The sequence below is a fragment of the Microtus ochrogaster genome, chromosome 7 (genome assembly GCF_000317375.1).
Source record: "Microtus ochrogaster isolate Prairie Vole_2 chromosome 7, MicOch1.0, whole genome shotgun sequence".
Classification (NCBI taxonomy): Eukaryota; Metazoa; Chordata; class Mammalia; order Rodentia; family Cricetidae; genus Microtus; species Microtus ochrogaster.
Genome location: NC_022014.1, coordinates 11,080,004 through 11,099,799, shown reverse-complemented (window position 1 = coordinate 11,099,799; position 19,796 = coordinate 11,080,004). Strand labels below are relative to the sequence as shown.

The following is a 19,796-nucleotide window of genomic DNA, read 5'->3' as shown; positions in this document are numbered from 1 at the left end:
GGGCTGCTCAGGCTACACAGCCCCCCCCCCCACCCCGGGTGGCTGAGGCTACAGGTGCTTACTTACCTGGCTGCTGATTTATAGCTCCTCGAACTAAGTCTAACCTCTCCATGAGTCCCCAAGGGTATCTTACACAGGGGAGAGACCTGCGCAGTTCAGCCCATCCACAGCCTCAGGAAATGGACCATTGCCTTATTTTCTGTCTCAATCATATCACGGAATCCTTCCTACATTTTACTTACCTTCTTCTGCTCTCTTTTGTGTAAGACCCCAAGGAATTCCATACCGCAATCAGCAAAGCAGTAAATCCACAGGTCTTTTGGACCAATGTCCCTTTCTTGCCTGCTCTCCTGTGGCCATACCAATGTATCCAGAAGTACCCTCCTGGAGGGGTCACTTTAGAGGCACTTATATTTTCTGAGCACCTACTATAGCTAGGTCTGTTGGCTCTGACCAAGGCCATTGTCTTTTCATTTCAGATAACCCTGAATAATAGGCATTCGTATTACTGTTGCCTACTTGTTTCCCCAGATTGTCCAGTCATTAAAGGGAGATGCTAATGTCTGAGTTGGGTGCACCTGCGATAGCAAAAGCTGAGCAGTTTATGAACCACAAGATGGTTTTCACAATTGTTTCTTTGAAATCAACATGAGGGCTGCTTCTGGCTGGGCAAGGAGCTGTCTAGCTGGCTAGCTCTTTGGAACGTTTTTTATAAGGATACTAATGACATTCTATTCTATGACTTAATCACTCTGAAGGCCAGCTCTCTTAATTTTAATCCCTAGGGTTCAGGATTTTAACATAGGAATTTGGAGCATAGGCATTCAGGTGACATTAGGTGTCAATTGGAATGTAAGACCTTTCTTTTGAGAGGAGAAAGGTAGAGGTGGTGTTAGGACGCAGGTGACTATTCAAAGGTCAAATGTGGATATCTAACAATGAGCCTCCTGTTTAGACGACAGAATTAGAGCCCGCTAGCTCTCAAGTCCACTTAGTCCCGGGCTCTCTGCTCATCCCTTCTGGTGACTTAGTGGCAACCTCAGGGTTACTTTTTGTCTGGTACAACTTAGAGAAGAAAGCAGCAAGTGTGTGTGTGTGTGTGTGTGTGTGTGTGTGTGTGTGTGTGTGTGTGTGTGTGGTGTACGCATGCACGGGCGTCTGTGCATGGAGGGAGTGTATATGTTTTTGCTTTTAGGTTCCTGGTTCCCTGACATCAGAGTGGGTTCCCATACCAGGGTGGTGAGGCGCTGAGAGAAGCATCCGAGCAGACTCTCTGGGCGGGTGTGTGCGTGTCGGCGTGCCTTGCGTGGAGCAGGGATTGCTGTACCCGGTGCGAAGCACTGGAGGAGGAAGCCGTAGCAGAGATCTGAATAATTGATTCTCCAGCAGCACCAGACGCCCGGGAGCGGGCGGAGAGCGTGGTTTCAGCACCAAGGTTGCGCGCCACCGCAGGCTCCCCCCCATCACCAGCCAGACACCTAGGTTGGCCTTGTTCGCTACCGCCTTGCGCTCCAGAAGAGGGTGGCCGTGTTCCGCGTCACCGCTTAGGGACTGCGGGGTCTGCCTTGGCCCGCCTCCGGGGTGGGCGGCTGCAGGCGGGCCAGAGCTCCAAACATCCTCGGATTGCGCGGGGGTTGCTGCGTTGCGTCTCGTTGGCAGGAACAAGTCCTAAGTTGGTGTGGTGGGTGCCTCTGCCTTCCTCTATCCTCCAAGGCGACCGCGGAGAAGCGCGCCCCAGGATCCTGGCTTCTCCAGTGCTGTGATCCGCGGTGGCCAGGCACTCTCTTGGGCTCCCGCTGATCAAGAGAGGGACTGAACGCCCGGCGCCGAGCTGACCCCTCAGCGAAGGGCCCGGAGCGAGCTGCGGTCCTCCGCCCGCAACCTTCTCGGCCAGGGACCGCGGGGATCCCCGGCCACACGCGCGCGCGCGCTCCCACACTCACTCACACACACACTCGCTCTCCCGCACGTCAGGCTGGAGCTGGGCTGCGGAGAGGGTGTCCAGGCGCGCTCAGACGACCCGGCAGCTGCTGTCCGGAGTGGAGCAGGAAGCTGAGGCAGGGCTCTAGGAGAGAGGCTCCCGGGGTGCTGTGCCCGAGCATGGGGCCGGATGAGCTCTGACAGACGCGGCCGCAGCTATCAGCCCTGGAGATGACCAGGGACGGCCACTGCTGAGAACTATGTGGAGAGAGGCTGCGGTGAGTGCTGGCGCGGGACGCCGAGCCTTGGAGGGCCCTGTGAGAAGCGGGTGGGGGGAGGTCTGGATAGGAGGGGGTGGCAGGACGCACAAGAGGGTCGCTACGTGGGAGTGATCACACCTCCCTCGGGGATCCGGGACCGCGGGAGCCCGCGTCCTTCCCTCCCCCTCTTCTCCTCCCGGCTCGTCGGCTCGTCGCAAACTCAGCCAGCGCCCCCTCCTTCCCTCCTCTTTTTCTCTCCCTACCCCCAACCCCCCTCGCTCAGCAGCTCCTGGTCGCACAACTCCCAGTAGCCGGCGCCTGGGTGGTGGTAGGGGTTGAGGGTGGAGGTTCCCACTAAGCTTCTCGTGGGTGGCCAACCTGGGGCTCCCACTCTCCGGTGCGTCCCTGAGAGGAGCTCCTGTTGTCAGCCACAGGGACTGAAGATCCGCACCGAGGGTGTTGTGGGCACCAAGCTCCAGCTCCCTCTCTGGTCGAGCCCCCAGGGTGCATAAGGGGGCTGTGAGCACTGCAGACTGCATCCCTCCCCCCACCTTCCCCCGCGCTGGTGGGCTGACCCTGCCTCTCCATCTCTCCTCCGCCCCGGTAGAGCCCTGCTGCAGAGCCTCCGGCTGGGATAGCCGCCCCCCATGGGGGCGATGCGGACAGCGCGGGACAGCCAGGGGAGCGCGCGGGGGCCGCAGCATGCGGGAACCCGCTAAACCCGGTGGCTGCTGAGGCGGCCGAGATGCTCGTGCGCGCAGCACGCCCCATTGCATCCTCCACCTTCTCCGGCTACAGGTACGTCCTGGTTGGTGAGGAGCTCTGTGGGCCTGGGAGGAGACAGGCTCAACCGGTGAGGAGAGAGCAGGAGATGGTTCAGGAGGGAGAGGGGGGAAAAGGAGCGAGCAAGAGAAATCCGGAGCGAGAAAGCCGGGGAGGGAGAGCCCTGTAGCGAAGCGCTGGAGGAGCACCAGGTGGCGCTGCGGCCCTGCACTCCACCTTGCTCACCCTAAATGCCAGGGTTGGAGTTTGCCCCAACTTCCCCCGGGTGCAACAGCACCCGGGCCGAGGGGCGCGCGCTTTTACACGCGTGCACGACTGTACAGGCATTTGCAGGAACGCACCGTTGTGCACCTGGTACAGTACTTGTGTGAACACCACCCGAGGACGTTTGAAAGCTCCAGCTGGCCGTGGGCATCTCCAAGGCGGCCTGCGGATGTTCGCAGAAAAGCGCGCGTGTCTGTTGGCGTGTGCAGCCCACTGCCCACGTGTATCTAAGATTTGACTCCAGGCTCTACAGTGGAAAGACTGGGGAGGGGTTGTACACTCTACGTCCACCTGAGAGCTTTTTGGGAGCCTATATCCCCAACCCCCGGACGTTGTCAGCTCCCACCTTCTGGTTGGCTTGCTGGGAGGTGGGGAGGGGCGGTGTGGGGCAGCGAGCCTACTCTCCAGAATTTTGCATTTCACACGGAGTGAGAGACTTGTGTGCGCGCTTGGTTGTGTGTACCTGTGTGTAGCGGGCGGGTCCTGGGACTTCTAGCCTTAAAGTGAAAGCCTCTCCCAGCAAGATGGGGAGGTCGGGGTTCCAAGTTCCCCCAAGCACCTGGAAACCTGGGGTCACAGAGAGCATCCTCACTTTCAAGCGCTTGGGTTTATCCTGCAGAGTAGGAGCGGGATCTGCAGCCGGTGGGTGCCACTATGGAGCGAGGTCTGTGGCGCACTGGGCGAGCTCCCAGGGGGTGGGGTCAGTTAACCATTTAGGCAAGGGACAGATTCAGGCTGCGGTATTCAGGCACCGCCTCTCACGTTGGGGCGGGTTCGGAGTTCACTGCGCTTAAGCAGGGGGCGGGGCCGATAACTTGGTCCTTGCACTTGCGGAGGAACAGGGTTAGAGACCGCTTGGTCTGGGCATCTGCTTGCCTGTGGTGGTGGGGTTCATGGCTCTCTGGGCGCTTAGGAGCTGTGGTCTGCATCAAATTTGGGGAATCTTGTGTAAGATTTGGACCCAGGTGGAGTTGGGGACAGTTGCTGGAGACAAGAGAGGAGGAGGCAGGATGCCAGGATGGGCTTGGGGACAGGGATGGAGAAATAGCCTGGATTGGAGTGGTAGATGGAGATGGAGGTGGGTCCAGGGATGCGGATGGTATCAGCGATGAGGACTCCAGTGAGTGGCCAAAGCAGCCAGTGCTGGTGCCCAGTTTCACACTTGCCTCCTAGAGCAGGTGCTGGGGCAGTCATTCCTGTCACTTGGGCCCTTCACTTACCGCCGTCCTGCTTCTCGCTCTCCTCCACCTCACAGGGACCCTAAGTGGCGACCATGGGCAGACTGGGCTACTGGACCTTGCTGGTACTGCCGGCCCTTCTGGTCTGTCGCCGTCCGGCGCAGGACGCGGCGGCGGAGAAGGGTCCCCCAGCGCTGAACATTGCGGTGCTGCTGGGTCACAGTCACGACGTGACAGAGCGCGAACTTCGAAATCTGTGGGGCCCGGAGCAGGCAACCGGCTTGCCCCTGGACGTGAACGTGGTGGCGTTGCTGATGAACCGCACTGACCCAAAAAGCCTCATCACGCATGTGTGCGACCTTATGTCTGGGGCGCGCATCCATGGCCTCGTGTTTGGAGACGACACTGACCAGGAGGCTGTGGCTCAGATGCTGGATTTTATCTCCTCACAGACTTTCATCCCCATCTTGGGCATTCACGGGGGTGCATCTATGATCATGGCTGACAAGGTAAGGCCTGGAGGAGATGGGCTGCCAGGGTCCTGGAGCCTCCACGGGGGGCCTAGGGCGCCCCTAGCATCTACTGGGTGTGAAAACAGGTTAAGTGGCCTCTGGTCTAAGGATCGCGCGCTGTATCTCCTTGGCTTAGACATAAATGGAAACGCCGGTTGCTTTTGGATTTGAAGATGGGGCTCAGACGCTCCTTGTGTGCCAAGATAAGTACAAAAAAATACAAGAACAGGATGGGGCATGGAGATGGAAAGGCAGAGGCTAGCGGGGGGCACTGGGGCCAGTACATGTCTACAGAATCAGTTTTCATCAGCATCTCCGTTTTCTTTCTTTTGATAAAGTTATTAAAACTGCTTAAAAAAATACTAAGGATGGCTATGTGAGGTTTTTAGCAAACGCAAAAAGGGACAGATTCGTGCTGGCCCAGACTTAGAGGAATGGAGGTGGGAGCTGGAGAACCCCAAGGCTAGAGGCATGTGGGCGGAACTCTGCCTCTAGGGAGTAGGCATGTGCCAGGAAGTAACTCCAGGCCTAGTGTTGTGTCGTTCCCCACATTCCGACCGCCCAGGTGTCCTAGGTAGCTCTTGTGTGAGCTGATCGCTTCAGAACAGGGTTTCCAGAGACTTTCAGATGGAAGGCATTGGCTGTGGAAGATTGACCTTGTGTGGAAGTTGGATTTCAGAATTGAGTGAAAATATGTCTTACCTTCTGGGCTTTGTTCCATGTTTTTTAGGAGCATAGGGAGGATGGGGGAGGCTTGAAGGTTGAGTGGGATGTTAAGAATGAAGCTGCAGTCAAGAGGGGGAAGAAAGTTGGAAGAGAGAACTAAAACAAAAAAGGGGGGAAGAAGGGGAGAAAGTGAGTTAGTGTGTTGCTACTCCACACAAGCCCCAGGAGGGCCAGGAAGGCCGGGAGACCTTTTGGAGAGCTTTCCTTAGGTAGCAGGGTACAGCTGGGGAATGGTGGATATTCCTAACAGCACTTTCCTTCTGCCTTTCTTGAAACGCTGCTGTGCTCATCAACCCAGCTTCTTCTCTGGGCATTGCATCCCGGCAGCTCCTCCGGGGACTGTGTTAGTTCTTCTGGGTCTCCTGGCTGTGGCACATGCAGTGAGAACATACAGGAGGTGCAATACCTCGCTGAACACTGGTTTCAGATCGCCCTCCGTCTGCAGGATCTCATGGGGGGGGGGGGAAGCAAGTGTCTCCCAGTTACCTCTCTAATGAAGCAGAGGATGGCTGGGTTCTGCTTACTGTGCCATGTCAGAGCAGCAAAGGACCTAAAGATTACAAAAACTCTCCAAGTGGCTAAAGCATGCAGCTGTTAAGGGACTTCCCCAGAAATACACAGTGAGTGATGAAAATAGAATCTTGTTTTTCTGGTCCCAAGCTGTGATCCAGGGAAACCAAACCTAACCTTTAACATTCCTTATTTGAGAGGGACAGACATTTGGTTTATTGCATAGGCGGCACCAGGCCATGGGGAGAGGCAGTGAATCAGCTTAAAGGGCTTGTTCAATTAAGAGGAAGCCATCGTATTAAGTATAGGGGAAAGGGGGATTAGATTGTAAAACTATTTTCACTGACTTTCCCTTTTAAAAGTTTTGATTATAGAAGCAACACATAAAAATGAATATGTACAGCAGGGCATATACAGAAAATAAATTAGGTACATGCATTTGATGGCAGCATTCAGGAGACAGAGCTCTGTGAGCTCCAGGCTAGTCAGGGCTACACAGTGAGAACCATCAGAGAACTCAGGAGGCCTGGGAAGGCCGGCTGAGCTTGGGAGGGTTGTGTAACTTTCCTGACTGTGAGTTGGAAGTGTGTGGGGCGGTCTCTCCTTCACACAGGACAGGTGGAAATGTGGGTACAGAGAGGGGACCCCAATGTGAGCATTCCTTGATGTGCTCTGACCTTGACTATCAAGGAACTTTGATCCATTAAAGGGTGGTCTCTGACTAGCTAGTTTTGAGAAGTCAGAGGACTGGATGAGTGTTTTTTTTTCTCCTGGGGTGAAATTGCCTTTTGGAGACAGGGGTAAAAGTGCGTTTAAGTGAACAGAAGCCTGTGCTGACAAGTCGGGGGGGGGGGGGAGGACCTGGGAAATGGTAAGAGGTTGCTGAGAAAGGGACGTGAAAGAGAGGGCTGGCGTATCTGTTGTTCAAGCTCACCATAGGGGCCGACTTGTCTTGAATTGGGGCTCTCCAGAGTTGGTCTAGGAGAGATTTCCGATTGTATCAGAAATGGGAGAAGAATTAGGACAGCCAGGAGTCACTGAAGGGGGCAGACAGGCGGGGTCTCTGGGCCTCATGTACAGGAGGGGCAGGGAATGTGGGAGGAGTGGGTTCGGAGGGTGGTATTTGGAGAAACCTGTGTGTGTTTAAAAAGGAAAGTTGTCTGAAATGCAAACAGCCTTTTCTTCATTAGGAATGCATATGTTTGGCGTGTCTCTTTACCACCTGTTTGGGTTATTGCTTAGCATTCAGCAGACTTTATTTAGCTGTATGGAACTAGTCATGAGATGCTGTCTAAAACGGCCTTGCTTAGGTGTGCTGACAGCATTGTGATAGAAGGGCCTTAACCTCCCCAGACTGACAAGACTCCATAAGGGGGTTTCAGTTGGGTAATGTCACCCAGAACAAACCTAGGTTTTCTTTACTTCTGACTTGACAGTGTGATAATGATTGACTATCAGGTAAACGGAATATATACACACTCACACACACGCACATGTGCACACAGGAATCCACACACTTAAGCTTTGAGGCATATGTCACTTTCTACCTTTCTCTTAGTCGACTTGATCCTTGAACAAAGCCTTACCCCAGTGGTTCTCGACCCTCCTAATTCTTCGACCCTTTAACGCAGCGGTTCCTCATGTGCTGACCCCCAACCATAAAATCATTTTTGTTGCTACTTCATAACTGTGATTTGGCTATGGTTCTGAATCATAATGTAGATATCAGTGTTTTCTGTGGTCTTAGGTGACCCGTGTGAAAGGGGTGGAGGCCACAGGTTGAGAACCATTGCTTTATACTGAGTGCAGTGGTGTCGAGTGGCAGGTGTTTGGGGTATTAATTTAATTTATTGTGGCCACTGATTTCGGCTGGCATCAGTGAGTGTTCTTGCAATATCCCAAGTTGGAGGTGAGCATAAGGCTTGGTGTAGATGAAGCTCTCACCTCATCTTGGCTTGTTGAAGCTAACAGACTCTTGCTGCCCAGGAAACCCAGCAAGTTGATTAGACCATTACATCTCTGTTCACCACCCTTGAATTCCTCCTTCCCCTGGCCTCTGATGGAAAAGGCTGGGTTCATATTTTACCTACATCTGTCCATGCCTGTCACTGTGTGGATTTGTTTGGTATGTTTATTTTTAATTTTTTATTTTAAGAGTTACAAAAGGACTTGTTTATTTTACTTTATGTGTGTGATTGTTTTGCTAGCATGCATGAATGTTCATCACATGCATGCCTGTTGGATCCCCTGGAGCTGGTTGTGAGCCACCATGTGAGTGTTGGGAATTGAATCTGCGTCCTTTGCAAGAGCAACAGGTGCTCTTAACTGCGGAGCCATCTCTTCAGCCCTTGTGTGTTTACTTTAAATGTGTGTGTGCAGCAGCGTGTGGAGGCAGAGGAAGCCTTGAGTGAGCCTCATGTGCCATCTACCTCCGCCTCTTACGATGCAATCTTTGAGGGCAGATCTTAAACAAGTACTTACGTGTATGTGTGTTTTTTGAAATAATGAATTCTTCTCCACAGACACTATAAAAATAATGTCTTTTCATTGTAGAACGCTTAGAAAGTACATTAAAGTTTAAGGAAGGAAATAAAAAGCTCGCCATAAATTTTATCAGTGGGATTAACTGTGGCAACACATGGATGTATTTCTTCTAAGAACAGTTTGTTGTGTTGCAATTTCAGAATTAGACTATTTTTTAAAAATTTTCAAGACAAGTTTTTTTTGTGTAGCCTTGGCTGTCCTGAAAGTAGGTCTGTAGACCAGGATGGCCTTGAACTCACAAAGATCTGCCTCTGCCTCTGGAGTGCTGGGATTAAAGGTGTGTACCTCCACTGCCCAGTGAATTATACTATATTTATCCTATTATTTTTGTACTTTACACTCTGGGATTTTTGACTCAAGTGTCTTTAGTTCTGGAAAACTCTCTAGCCTGTCTGCTGGACACTTCCTCTCTTGTCTTCTTGCTTGTGTCCACTCTCTTGAATTGTCCTTTCTTCATTGTGCCATAGTCTCTCAACCAAGCCTCCCTATACCTTACTTATTTTTATATTTTCTCCGTGAGCTTATTTTCAGAGTAATTATACTTTATTTTTAATTGAAATAGAATTATATCACTCCCTTTCCTCCCTTCAGCCCCGGCCAGTTGCCTTCCCCTATGCCCCTTACTTTTCCATACTTTTCCTTAAAGTGATAGTCACCACTTTGATTGTCTTTGCTACATACATATATACGTATTCAAAAATCTATATAACTAGAATCCATTGAGTCAGTTTTTGTTGTTTGTGTGTATATTGTTTCATGGCTGATCACTCTGCACTGGGCACCAATGAGGTGCTCATCAGGGTTTTGTGAACCTGAGTGGCCTGGACCTTGTTATATAGTTTACTAATAAACTCAAACTTCCGATCCTCCTGCCCCTTCCGACAAAGTGCTGAGATTCTATGCACTTGACACAACATCCAGTTTGTGCAGCACTGGGGATCCAACCTCAGATTTTGTGAATGTTGGGTAAGCACTCTACCAACGGAGTGACAGCCCAGCTCCTAGTCTTTTATTTTTTATTTTTCTGTGTGGTGTTGGGGATGAAAGCCAGGGCCTTCTGTGTGCTGAGCCAGTGCTCTCCTGCCTAACTACGCCCCAGGACTAGGGTTTCTAAACCACAATTCCCACTAGCAGCTCTGCCAGGAACATTCCCTTTTCTTTTCATGGCTTGGTTGGACTTGTTTACATTGGTGACTTCCTATGACTCCTTGACACAGGCAGGGACCTCCTGGGAGGTAGCATGAATAATAAAAACCCAGAGAGAAATTGGGGTTCAGCCTGAAAACTAGAAAAGCAAGGCAGCCAAGCCACTGGAGAAGTCTTCCCTCTACCAAGCTGGGCGACCTCAAAACTAAGCAGATCAGCCTCTCTCGCCTCATTTTTTATTCCCGCTAGTGTTGGGATTAAGCGCGTATGACTCCCTAGTACTGGATTAAAGGTGTGAGCCACCACCACGTGGATTTATTTCTGCATTTATCTTGTGTAGCCCAGGGTGACCTTGAACTCACTGACATTCATCTGACTCTGTCTCCCAAATCCTGGAATTAAAGGTGTGTGTCACCATTGTCTGACCTCTAGAGGTGTTAGCTTTGCCTCTGGGCTGCAGGTAAGATTTATTTATCAAAATATGAAAAATACACCACTGAGCCGGGATGCAGCTCTTAGAGGGTGGTGTGGATGCCCAGCCTCACTCATTGGGAGGGGCACAATTTCTGTGTCTGTTCCCTCTCCCCAGGTGTTTGTTAGCACCTGTGCTGGATTCATTTCCCGATGACCCACATGGCTCCCATCTTCCTGTTTGCAATGATGAGATCTGGTTTTCCCTCTTCCCTTTCTTTTTTTCTTTGGTCCCCTTTTCTGTTGTTGGGGATGGAAAGCCTAAAGGCTCAGCCTATGCTGCACCATGGTTTCAGCTCTCATCTTTCAATTCATGCAATTTTAGGGACTCCTCTTTATCTTTCGTTCTTAAGTAACTAATATTTGTGTGTATGTATGTGTGCATGAGTGTTTGTGTGAGTGTGTGTGTGTCTGTGTGTATGTGTGCGTGACTGTGAGAATGCATGTGTGCATGTGTGTGTGCATACATGTGTGTGCATGCATGTGACTGTGTGTGTGACTGTTGGGTGTGACTGTACCATGACATGTATGTGGATATCAGAGAACTTTTCAGGAGCTGATTCTCTCCCACTTTGTTTCTACCACAGTGCATATTCCAAGACAGTGGCCTTGCGTTTCCGGCAGTTGTTCCTATCTCTGTCTCCTTCCTCTGTTCCTCATCCTCCTGTGGGAGTGCTGGGATTGCTGGTGTGCACATCAGGCTTTTAATGTGGGCTCTGAGGGGTGGAGTTCGGGCCCGATACTTTGACCTGCTGAGCCAGCTCCTTGACCCAGTCCTCTGTACTTTTGATTTGATCTTTGATTTCTTGTGTTTTTTTTAATTCCTAGGCAATACTATACAAATAATAAATAGGAAGATTTCTGTATAAATTTTGTGTCTTAGGAGAAGCAGAAGGAAGGGGCTTGAATGTGTTTCCTCTGGTGTTGAGCTAGTTTTATTTCCTAACCTGCTTTTATGTTTTTAAAACTCGATTATATATTCTTGGGATTTTTCCTTATAGTGAACTGGAGTTTAGGTTTGACTTTTAAATGACTGCAGAATGTTTAGACTACACGGAGCTGAACTGTTCCTCTATCTCGCATGTCCACCCACAGTCACTTTGGGTCATAGGTGTGCCTGCCTGATGTCTCTTTGCTTTGGTTACTTGGTAAATGTTTGTTGATTGAATAAATCAAGTCATCAACTCTGATTCCAGCTTGATGCTGCTTCCGGATGGACAAACATGTCACAGTATGCTTCAGGGCTCCTTTTGTTCCCTAAGTGTGGACTGATTTCATATATGTGTGCCAACTCTTTTTCTCTCATTAGCAAAAGATAATTATTAGCCATCCTGGGTCCTAGCATGAATTAGGGGTTGCACTTGAAACCCCCTGGAGCAGTGCTAAGTGACAGCTCAGTGGTAGGCGGAGGAAGTTGGTGCGCTCGCAACCTGGCAGCTCCCGAGTTGGATGTGAATGATGGGCCATTAAACACCCAAGCCTCAGGGAAAGGGCAGACATGCAGATCTGAGTGTTGGAGGAGCCCACTCAGCGGCTGCTGCAGCATCGGCAGGGAACTGGAGAGGGTGGGAGGCCTACCTCTAGCCGCATGGAGAAGGCATGTCAGAGGCAGTCATCCTCTCCCTCCTACGTAAATCAGCAGGGAGCAGCAGGCAGCATCTCAGAAGGCATGACTAACTCACCAAACGGCCCTCCAGCTCCTCGGGAATGGCTTCGACCCTTCATGGCTGTGGGTTCCTGCTTTGAGGGTTGTGTTTGTCGTTATTCCCTTAGCCTCAGATGAAGAGGGAGAGGGAGGAGCAGGACTGAATCTCGGGTCTGCAATGAGAGAGTCAGTGGCCTCGGTGACTCATCTTGCAGCCAGGTCATCATGTAAAGGAGCAGCTGTAAGGCCATTAGCCGGGCTTCTTGATGCGCTCACACTTCCACAGTCTTTATCTTTCCAATTTCCATTAGTTACCAACACTTTAAAGTTCAAATCATAGCTTAAAAAAACTCAAAGGCCTGGCCATACTGCCACTTCTCCATGGCAACTGTTGGCTGGATAAGCCATCCTCTCCACCGCTCCATTTCACAGGATAGGCGCTCTCCCTAGGCCCCACCTTCCCACTTCCTGCTTTGAAATGACATTGTTTCTGAAAGCTTCGGAAATGGAGACCTCTGATGCTTGTGAGGAAAATATCTACACTCCACTAACGTCCCTCCCTCCCTCCCTCCCTCCCTCCCTCATTCCTTCCTATCTGCCTTCCTGCCTGTCTGCTTACCTGTCTGCTTGCCTTTCTCCTTTCCCTTCTTTTTGCAAGGACAGGAGCATGTGAGAAGAGCTCATGTACTTGCACACAAATGCAAAGTTCAGAGGGATCTATCAGGTCTGCCCTATCACTTCAGCTCTTCACCTTGTTCCTCTTACACAAGGTCTCTTGCTGAATCTGCAGCTCACATTTTTGGCTGGATTGGCAGGCCGTCAAGCTCCATGGAGCGTCTTGTCTCTCTCTGCCCAGTGCTGGGGTTATGGATGTGGTTATGAAAATGCTAGGGACCAGAACGTAATTCCTCATGCTTATACAGCAAGTGCTCTCACCCTGGGCCACCTCCCTCAGGGCTTCCCTTCATGGTGTTTGTGTTGTCATGCTGAGGCCACTGTTAACTTCTAGAGACATCTGCCTGGCTGTTGCAGGCCTCCTAGTCTTTGCACAGCGCTTTGGGGCTCTGGGTGCTGCTACCAAGTAGCTTAAGTTGGAGCATGTCAGAGAGCCTTGGGCCAAGAGTCTGAGGACCTGAGCTCCATCCCCACATACCTGTGTGATCTTGGGACACCCCTTCATCTCTCTCAGTCTCCTGCTCTTCTTGGCAAAGTTAGAGTCCGGGTGAGATCATCTCTAAGACCCTGTTTAACTCGGGAAATTTTCTCTGCCTTCAAGGAAAGATTGGCAAGAAGTTCATCAAAACAAGACTGGGGGCAGAAGATGTCTGTCTTAATCTTTTAGAGAATGCTGCGATTAAATGGTTAAAGTGTTGACTCTGAGCTAGATTGCCGGTGTTTACACTCAGGCTTCACTACTGAGCTGGGAAACTGTGTGTGTGTGAGCCTCAGAGCCTTTAACTGCAGAATGGGACGTGTCTGCTTTTCTGTTACTGAGATCCAAATAACACTATCAAAAACAATTTAGTGGGGAAAGGGTTTGTTTCTGCTTCTGGTTTCAGTGGGAAAAAGTTCATCACGGCTGCAAGGCATGACAACAGTTATGTTTTCCTGGTGGCAGGAACAGGAAGCTAGCTAATCACCTTCTCATCCACACTCAAAAGGGGGTGGGGGAGAGAGAGAGAAAGAGAAAGGGGAGGAAGGCTAATCAATGAAAACTCAAAAAACGCACGGACAGCGGCACACTTCCTCCAGCAAGGTGGTCCTCCTCCTGAAGGTTCCGAACCTCCCAAACAGCACCACCACCTGGGACCAAGTGTTCAAACACTCGAGTTTGTGGGGGTCAACTGCCACAATGAAACAATGCCGAATGAGGTCATGGATGAAGAGTGTGCCTCGGGTCAGTGTCTGACTCATCCTGGACTCTTAAGATATAACATACAGTGTTTACGTTTCGTGTATTTTTAGCAGTTGCAGATGGGGTATTAAAAGTGATGTGAGGTTCTAAAGGCATTTCCTGTGAGAAACTGAGTCCTTAGAAATAAGGATCCCTTGGAGTGATTCATTCTTCCTCCAGGGCCAGCTAGGACCGGGTCTGCCTTCTAAGGACTCACTGTGAAATTTTGTCCTGGTGTGAGACTCGGCGATGGACACCCCACTTCATGACAAGAGCACTGGAGACTCAGAGCAGGGAAAGGAAGTTTCTTTACGACTTTGTGAAGTTGAGAAACCGGCTAAGAATGGCTGGTGCACCGACTTGCCACTTGCGTGAAGAGAAGTTTCCAAACTCTCCTATAACAAGAGCCCTCCTCCCTTCCCAGTCCCGCTGAGTGATCAGGAGGGTGCAATCTTACATGCTGCGCTGTATTAGGTCTTCCTTTGCCCTCTTCCCTGCTTGTCTGCATTTTTCTCACTGAAGCCCCATACCTGTGGGCTCATCTTTCCACTTGACATCCTGTTTGTTTTAAAGCCAGTTGGTTGTATGAGCTTGTGTCTGCAGGTCATTAGCCAAGCTTGGCTGTTGATTCTGGTGTGGAAGGATCGTAGAGTTGGGGTGCCTGGGAGCAGCTTAAGTTGTCACTAGGGGTCTAGTGTTTCCAGGTCACCTGTGTCTGGATGTAAACTGGCTTGAGGTCCCTCTGCAAAGGAACCGTTGGATTCTATTTCTTACATTGGTAAAGTGGAAGTGAAGTGTGGGTGATAAGGGAACAGCTGGAAGTGGAGGTGATCTCTCTGACCTTTGCACTTACTGACTCCACCGACTGGACCGTATGTCGCACTGGGCACTGGGCCTTGCAGTGTGGAATGCGGCATATAGTATCTCATGTAACCCTGCCAGGGATTAATGTCTCAGTGGGAACCTGGCAGCCCCGGAAACATTTGTTTAAACATCCTCTATGCTCGTGTGAGGGAATAAAGGCTGCAGGGATTTGTTGAGAATCACATCTCACATCTAGAAAGTAGGTCTATTGTTCATATTCTTTTGCTTATTTTATTTCCCTTCTAAGTACATAATTTTAAGTTCAGTGGGTCTGGGGATTAGCATCAATGCAGACACTAAGTTTTATTGTGGACGACAGATTTAAAAAACTATTTTCGTTGTCTTCTCTTGCATGATTAAGATGCTGATGATGAAATTAAAATTCAAACTTTTTTAAAAATTGAAATAATGGACTTCTGCCATAGTCTGTACTGCAGGGGTCAATGCACCAGTTTTATTGATATATAAATGATAAATAAAAATTGTGTGAAAAATGTGATATTTCTATTTACTAAATCATGGTGAAATGTACAGCCAAGCCAGCAACAGATCGTTGTCTTCACTATACACACACACATACACACACACACACATATATCTATATATGTGTATGTATATTTGATGATCTTTGCTGGGCGGTACTTCATCTCTACTTCCAGCAATTTTAACACATTAGAATTTTAATTTCTTAATGATTGATTGTGCGTATGTGCATGGGCATGGACAGGCCATGGCATACTCGTGGAGGTGGGAAGACAGTTGCTCAACCTGTGAGAGTCACTTCACTCTCTCTACCACATGGGTCTCAAGGATCAAGCTCAGGTCATTGGCCTTGGCAGTCAGCATCTTTACCTGCTGAGCCACCTGGAGCTTTCTTCCTAACGCCAGCCACCACAAAGGCCTTTCAGACTCACTGGGGCACGAGCTTTGCAAGACCTTGAACAGCGAACTGTGCTGAACCTGACTAGACGCATTGTTCAGTAGCACAACATTTAAAAAAAATGTGTATGAACTTTAGGGGCTTATGAGGGTATTCACCTATAATTCCAGAACTGGAGAGATACAGGCAGATCAGAAGTTTAAGATCATTCTTGGCTACATAGGGAGTTAGAAGATAGTCCAGGTTATGTGGAAAACAACCTGCGCTATGTGGGACCCTGCCTCAAACAAAACAAAACAAAAACCTAAGCAAAACAACAATAATAAACCCAGAAAGCAACAAAACAACACCCCTAACAGTTCAACATATTCTAAGTAGTGATCCAACTCGTAAGTGAATGAGGCCTGTCTTAGAGTTTCTACTGCTGTGAAGAGACACCATCATCATGGCAGCTCTTACAAAGGAAACATTTAGTTGGGGTGCTTCATTTGAAGTTTAGATATTTAGTCCATTATCATCATGGTGGGGAGCATGGCACTGTGCAGGCAGACGTGGTGCTGGAGAAGGAGCTGAGAGTTCTACATCTTGCAAGCAACAGGAAGTCAACTGAGACATTGGGCAGTATCCTGAGCATAGGAAACCTCAAAGCTTGCCCTCACGTGACACGCTTCCTTTAACAAGGCCACACCCACTCCAATAAAGCCACACCTCCTAATAGTGTCACTCCCTAGGAGCTTATGGGGATCAATTGCATTCAAACTGCCTCAGGGCTGTGTTTCTTAAAGTCTAATGTCCAAATAGAGGGAACAACTCCATTATACACACACTGTTGCTAGGGGGTGCTTTCAGCTGCAAGCGACACAGTATTTGATCAATGGCGGCTTAAAATCCTTAGGATATTTGGCAGTTTATTTGCAATGGAGTCCCATCAACGACCCCTAAAAGACTCAGGTCCTTCCTGTCTCTAGTTTTTTCTACTTTGCTTTCTTTGGTAGCTGTGTCATCTTAGATGGCTGCTTTTGTCCAAGCCTGACTCTACCCCCACAGTTCTGATGTTACAGGTAGGTGGTCAGACCAGTTTTTTATGCGGGTGCTAAGGATTTGAACTCAGGTCTTCATACCTGCACAACAATTGTTGATACCCAGTGAATTAGCTCCCTGGCCCTCTGACTTCTTTGAGGCAGAGTATCACTCTCTAGCCCAGTCTGGTCTTGAGCTTGACGTTCTCCTGTGTCGACTTCCTATGCTGGCCTTATAGGCGCACACTGGCAAATTCACAATCTGTCCAGAATCTGACTTTCTCCTGAGAACAGGCAGCCTTGCCTTAATGAAACTTGTTCTGTGAGCGGTGCTGGAAAGGCCACCTAAGTGCTACAGCTGCCCTGCTCTCCGGGAGCATGGATGCCGGCGTCTGCAGAGGTGCACTTGGTTCCAGAGGACAACTCCCTCTGCAGATGTTGTGCTGAGTGCCAGGGAGGCACCCTCAGCACTGTGCGGACTCCATATGGACTGTGTAAAGGGTTCCAGAGAAGACAGAGGTCGGGGCGGCGGGGAGAGTTTGAGAGAGATGTTCAGACCCCAGTGGCCGGTTGTGGGGGGTGTTTGTTGTTCCATCTGGAGACAGAGCTGAGCGGCAGAGTTTCAGCTTTGGTAATGATGGGGTGTTGGCAGTCGGGGTCCGCAGCGGCAGAAGGGCCTGTAAGAGGTGGCTGAGATAACAGTGACTGGCGTCAGGGAGAAGGCAGAAGCCTGGGCTGGGCCACCTCTGAGTTTCTTTGAGATTTTTTTTTTGTTATGTTCATTTATTTATGAGTGGGTGAGAGTATGTCACTGGAGGTCAAAGGACAACCTGTGGGCGTAGTTTCTCTCTTCCCTGTGGGTCCTAGGGAGTGAGTTCAGGTCATTTGGTTTGGTGGCAAGAGCCTTTATTTTTTGAGCCCTCTAGCTAGTGTGTTTAGACACTTTGGACCTCTCAACCCCTTTATCTGTTTTTAAACCCCTGCGCCCTGGTGCTTCAGGGCTTGGAATCTGGCTGAAAACCAACACACTCACTTTCTCCAAGTGTGTGAGAGATTTGGTCTACATTTTACTGGCCCTGGAGAGGAATTTATGATCCCTGTATTCTCATTGTGAATCCTAAAGGTCTTTACCTCTCCCAACGAGCAAATGCGATTGGAAAGGGAAGAGACCTATGTCTGTATCAGCCCAGCTGGCTCACATACATAGACAGAGGCATGTGCAGGTTAGCGGCCTCGTAGTCAGCACACCTGAGACAATGTTCTGCGTGATTAGCGGCCAGGGATCTCTAAGTGGGCATTTGTGCAACTGTTTCCATTTAATCAGTACTTTTTTTTACATATATGCATATTTTCACCTCTTAGTACAGTAATATGTTTATGTTCTAGGGACAGATCCATTCTGATTTTCCCAATAGTCAGATTATTATTACCACGACTCCCCTTCCTCCTCTTCTTCCAGTTGTATTCCCTGTGTTTGGAACATTTGCTTGTTGTAGCAAATGTTGGTTTGATTCTGTTTCTACCTATTCCACCTAGCCCCCGTGACTAGCTCCCCCAGAGAGTGAAAACAACCCAACAATTGCTTTCTGAATGAGTTACCATTTTAGATGTTATAACTTTCCATAGAGTGGAAATGTCTTTCTTTTTCCTCTTCCTCCTCCCCCTCTTCACTGTCCCCTCCTCCTTTATTTCTCTTCCTCTTCCCCTTCTTTATTCTTTGACAGAGTCTCAAGTACCCCAGGCTGGCCTTAGCTAATGTTGTAGCTAAGGATAAGTTCCTGATCTGGTGACTCTAGCTCCCAAGTTCACAGGTCACAGGCATACGCCTAGTTGGGATATGCCATTTTAATTATTTATTTGAACAGAACAAAAAAAATCCACAAAATGCAATACAACATTGAGAAAGAAGTTTTTAATTAATTAACAAATAGAATATTTCCATATCTCCCTTATCTATTATGTTGCTGACTTGAAAAGGAAAAATATGAGTTGGAATGGAAGTTTATTTTTATCCATAATTCTGTCTGAGCTTTATATATTATAAAGGGCTCCTTTTAAATTTCAGCCCTGACTTGAGTGTAGCTTATCACTATTTGTTTTGTTTAGATTAAAAGATTAATTATATGTATGTGTGTGGGTATCTGCAGCGCCTTCAGAGGCCAGAAGGCATTCGCTCCCCTGGAGTTGGAGTTGAGCCACCCACCGTGGGTACTGGGAACTGAACTTGGGTCCTCTGTAAAAGGGCAACTGCTTTTAACCCCTGAGCCGTCTCTTCAGCTGCTAACCGTTAGTGCTCATCAAAGCCTGTTTTGTCAAAACAAAATAAGCTCATTTAGGGACATGTATGTCTTAGTTGGGTTTCTATACTGTGACGAAGCACTAGGAGCAAAAGCAACTTGGGGAGGAAAGAGTTCATTTGCTTCACAATTCCGTACCATAGTCCATCATCATCAGAAGTCAGGGTGGGTGCTTAGGGCAGGAACCTGGAGGCAGAACCACAGCAGAAGCCATGGAAGAACTGGTTTGCTTCTCATGACTTGCTCAGCCTGCTTTCTTATATCAGCCGGGACCACCTGCCCAGGGAGACCCCGCTAGGACCACTTGCTCAAGGAGCCCCCGCCCCGTTGTGATCTGAATCTTTCAATCAATCACTAATTAAGGAAAAGCTGCACACTTTGTCTACAAACTGGTCTTACAGAGGCCCTTTCTCAGTCGCCGCTCCCTCTTCACAGATAACTAACGTGCACCAAGCTGGCAGGGAACAGGACAAAGTACGTGGCTCACAGTCCTTCAGGGTTTGAGACATATACAGTGATGTGGGTCAGATTTGCGGACCACCGTATGCTGAAGGTGCCTGAACTCCTGCACACAACTGCAGCAGGTGTGATTTCCGGGTTCCCAGCCCCTCTGATGCCAACCCAGCCCTTCTAGGAACTGATTCGTAGTGCTCTGCACTTACCTGTGTTCCCCTCTGCGCTTGCAGTTACCAGTCAATTGGAGTTTGAGAACTGTAAATGGAAAATTCCAGATATAAACAACATGTAAGTTTAACATCTTGTATTACCCTGTATGCTATGGTGAAACCTGTGCTCTTTGGTGCACTTCCTGGGCAGAAGCCGTCCATTGCCCCCTGCATCCGTGTGTGTGTGTGTGTGTCTGTGTGTGTGTCTGTGTGTGTGT

General features: G+C 49.4%; 1 protein-coding gene across 1 annotated transcript in view; it reads left to right on the top strand.

The window, feature by feature from the left end:
• The first annotated feature begins 1,231 nt into the window (after nucleotides 1–1,231).
• Grin2a (glutamate ionotropic receptor NMDA type subunit 2A) overlaps nucleotides 1,232–19,796 on the top strand; it is a 445,415-nt gene continuing 426,850 nt past the window's right edge. Inside the window, exons 1-3 of the mRNA XM_005349294.3 lie at nucleotides 1,232–2,198; nucleotides 2,788–2,978; nucleotides 4,483–4,914. Of these exons, the coding sequence (XP_005349351.1) occupies nucleotides 4,501–4,914 (414 nt within the window). The 5' untranslated portion in view covers nucleotides 1,232–2,198; nucleotides 2,788–2,978; nucleotides 4,483–4,500. The remainder of the gene's footprint in view (nucleotides 2,199–2,787; nucleotides 2,979–4,482; nucleotides 4,915–19,796) is intronic.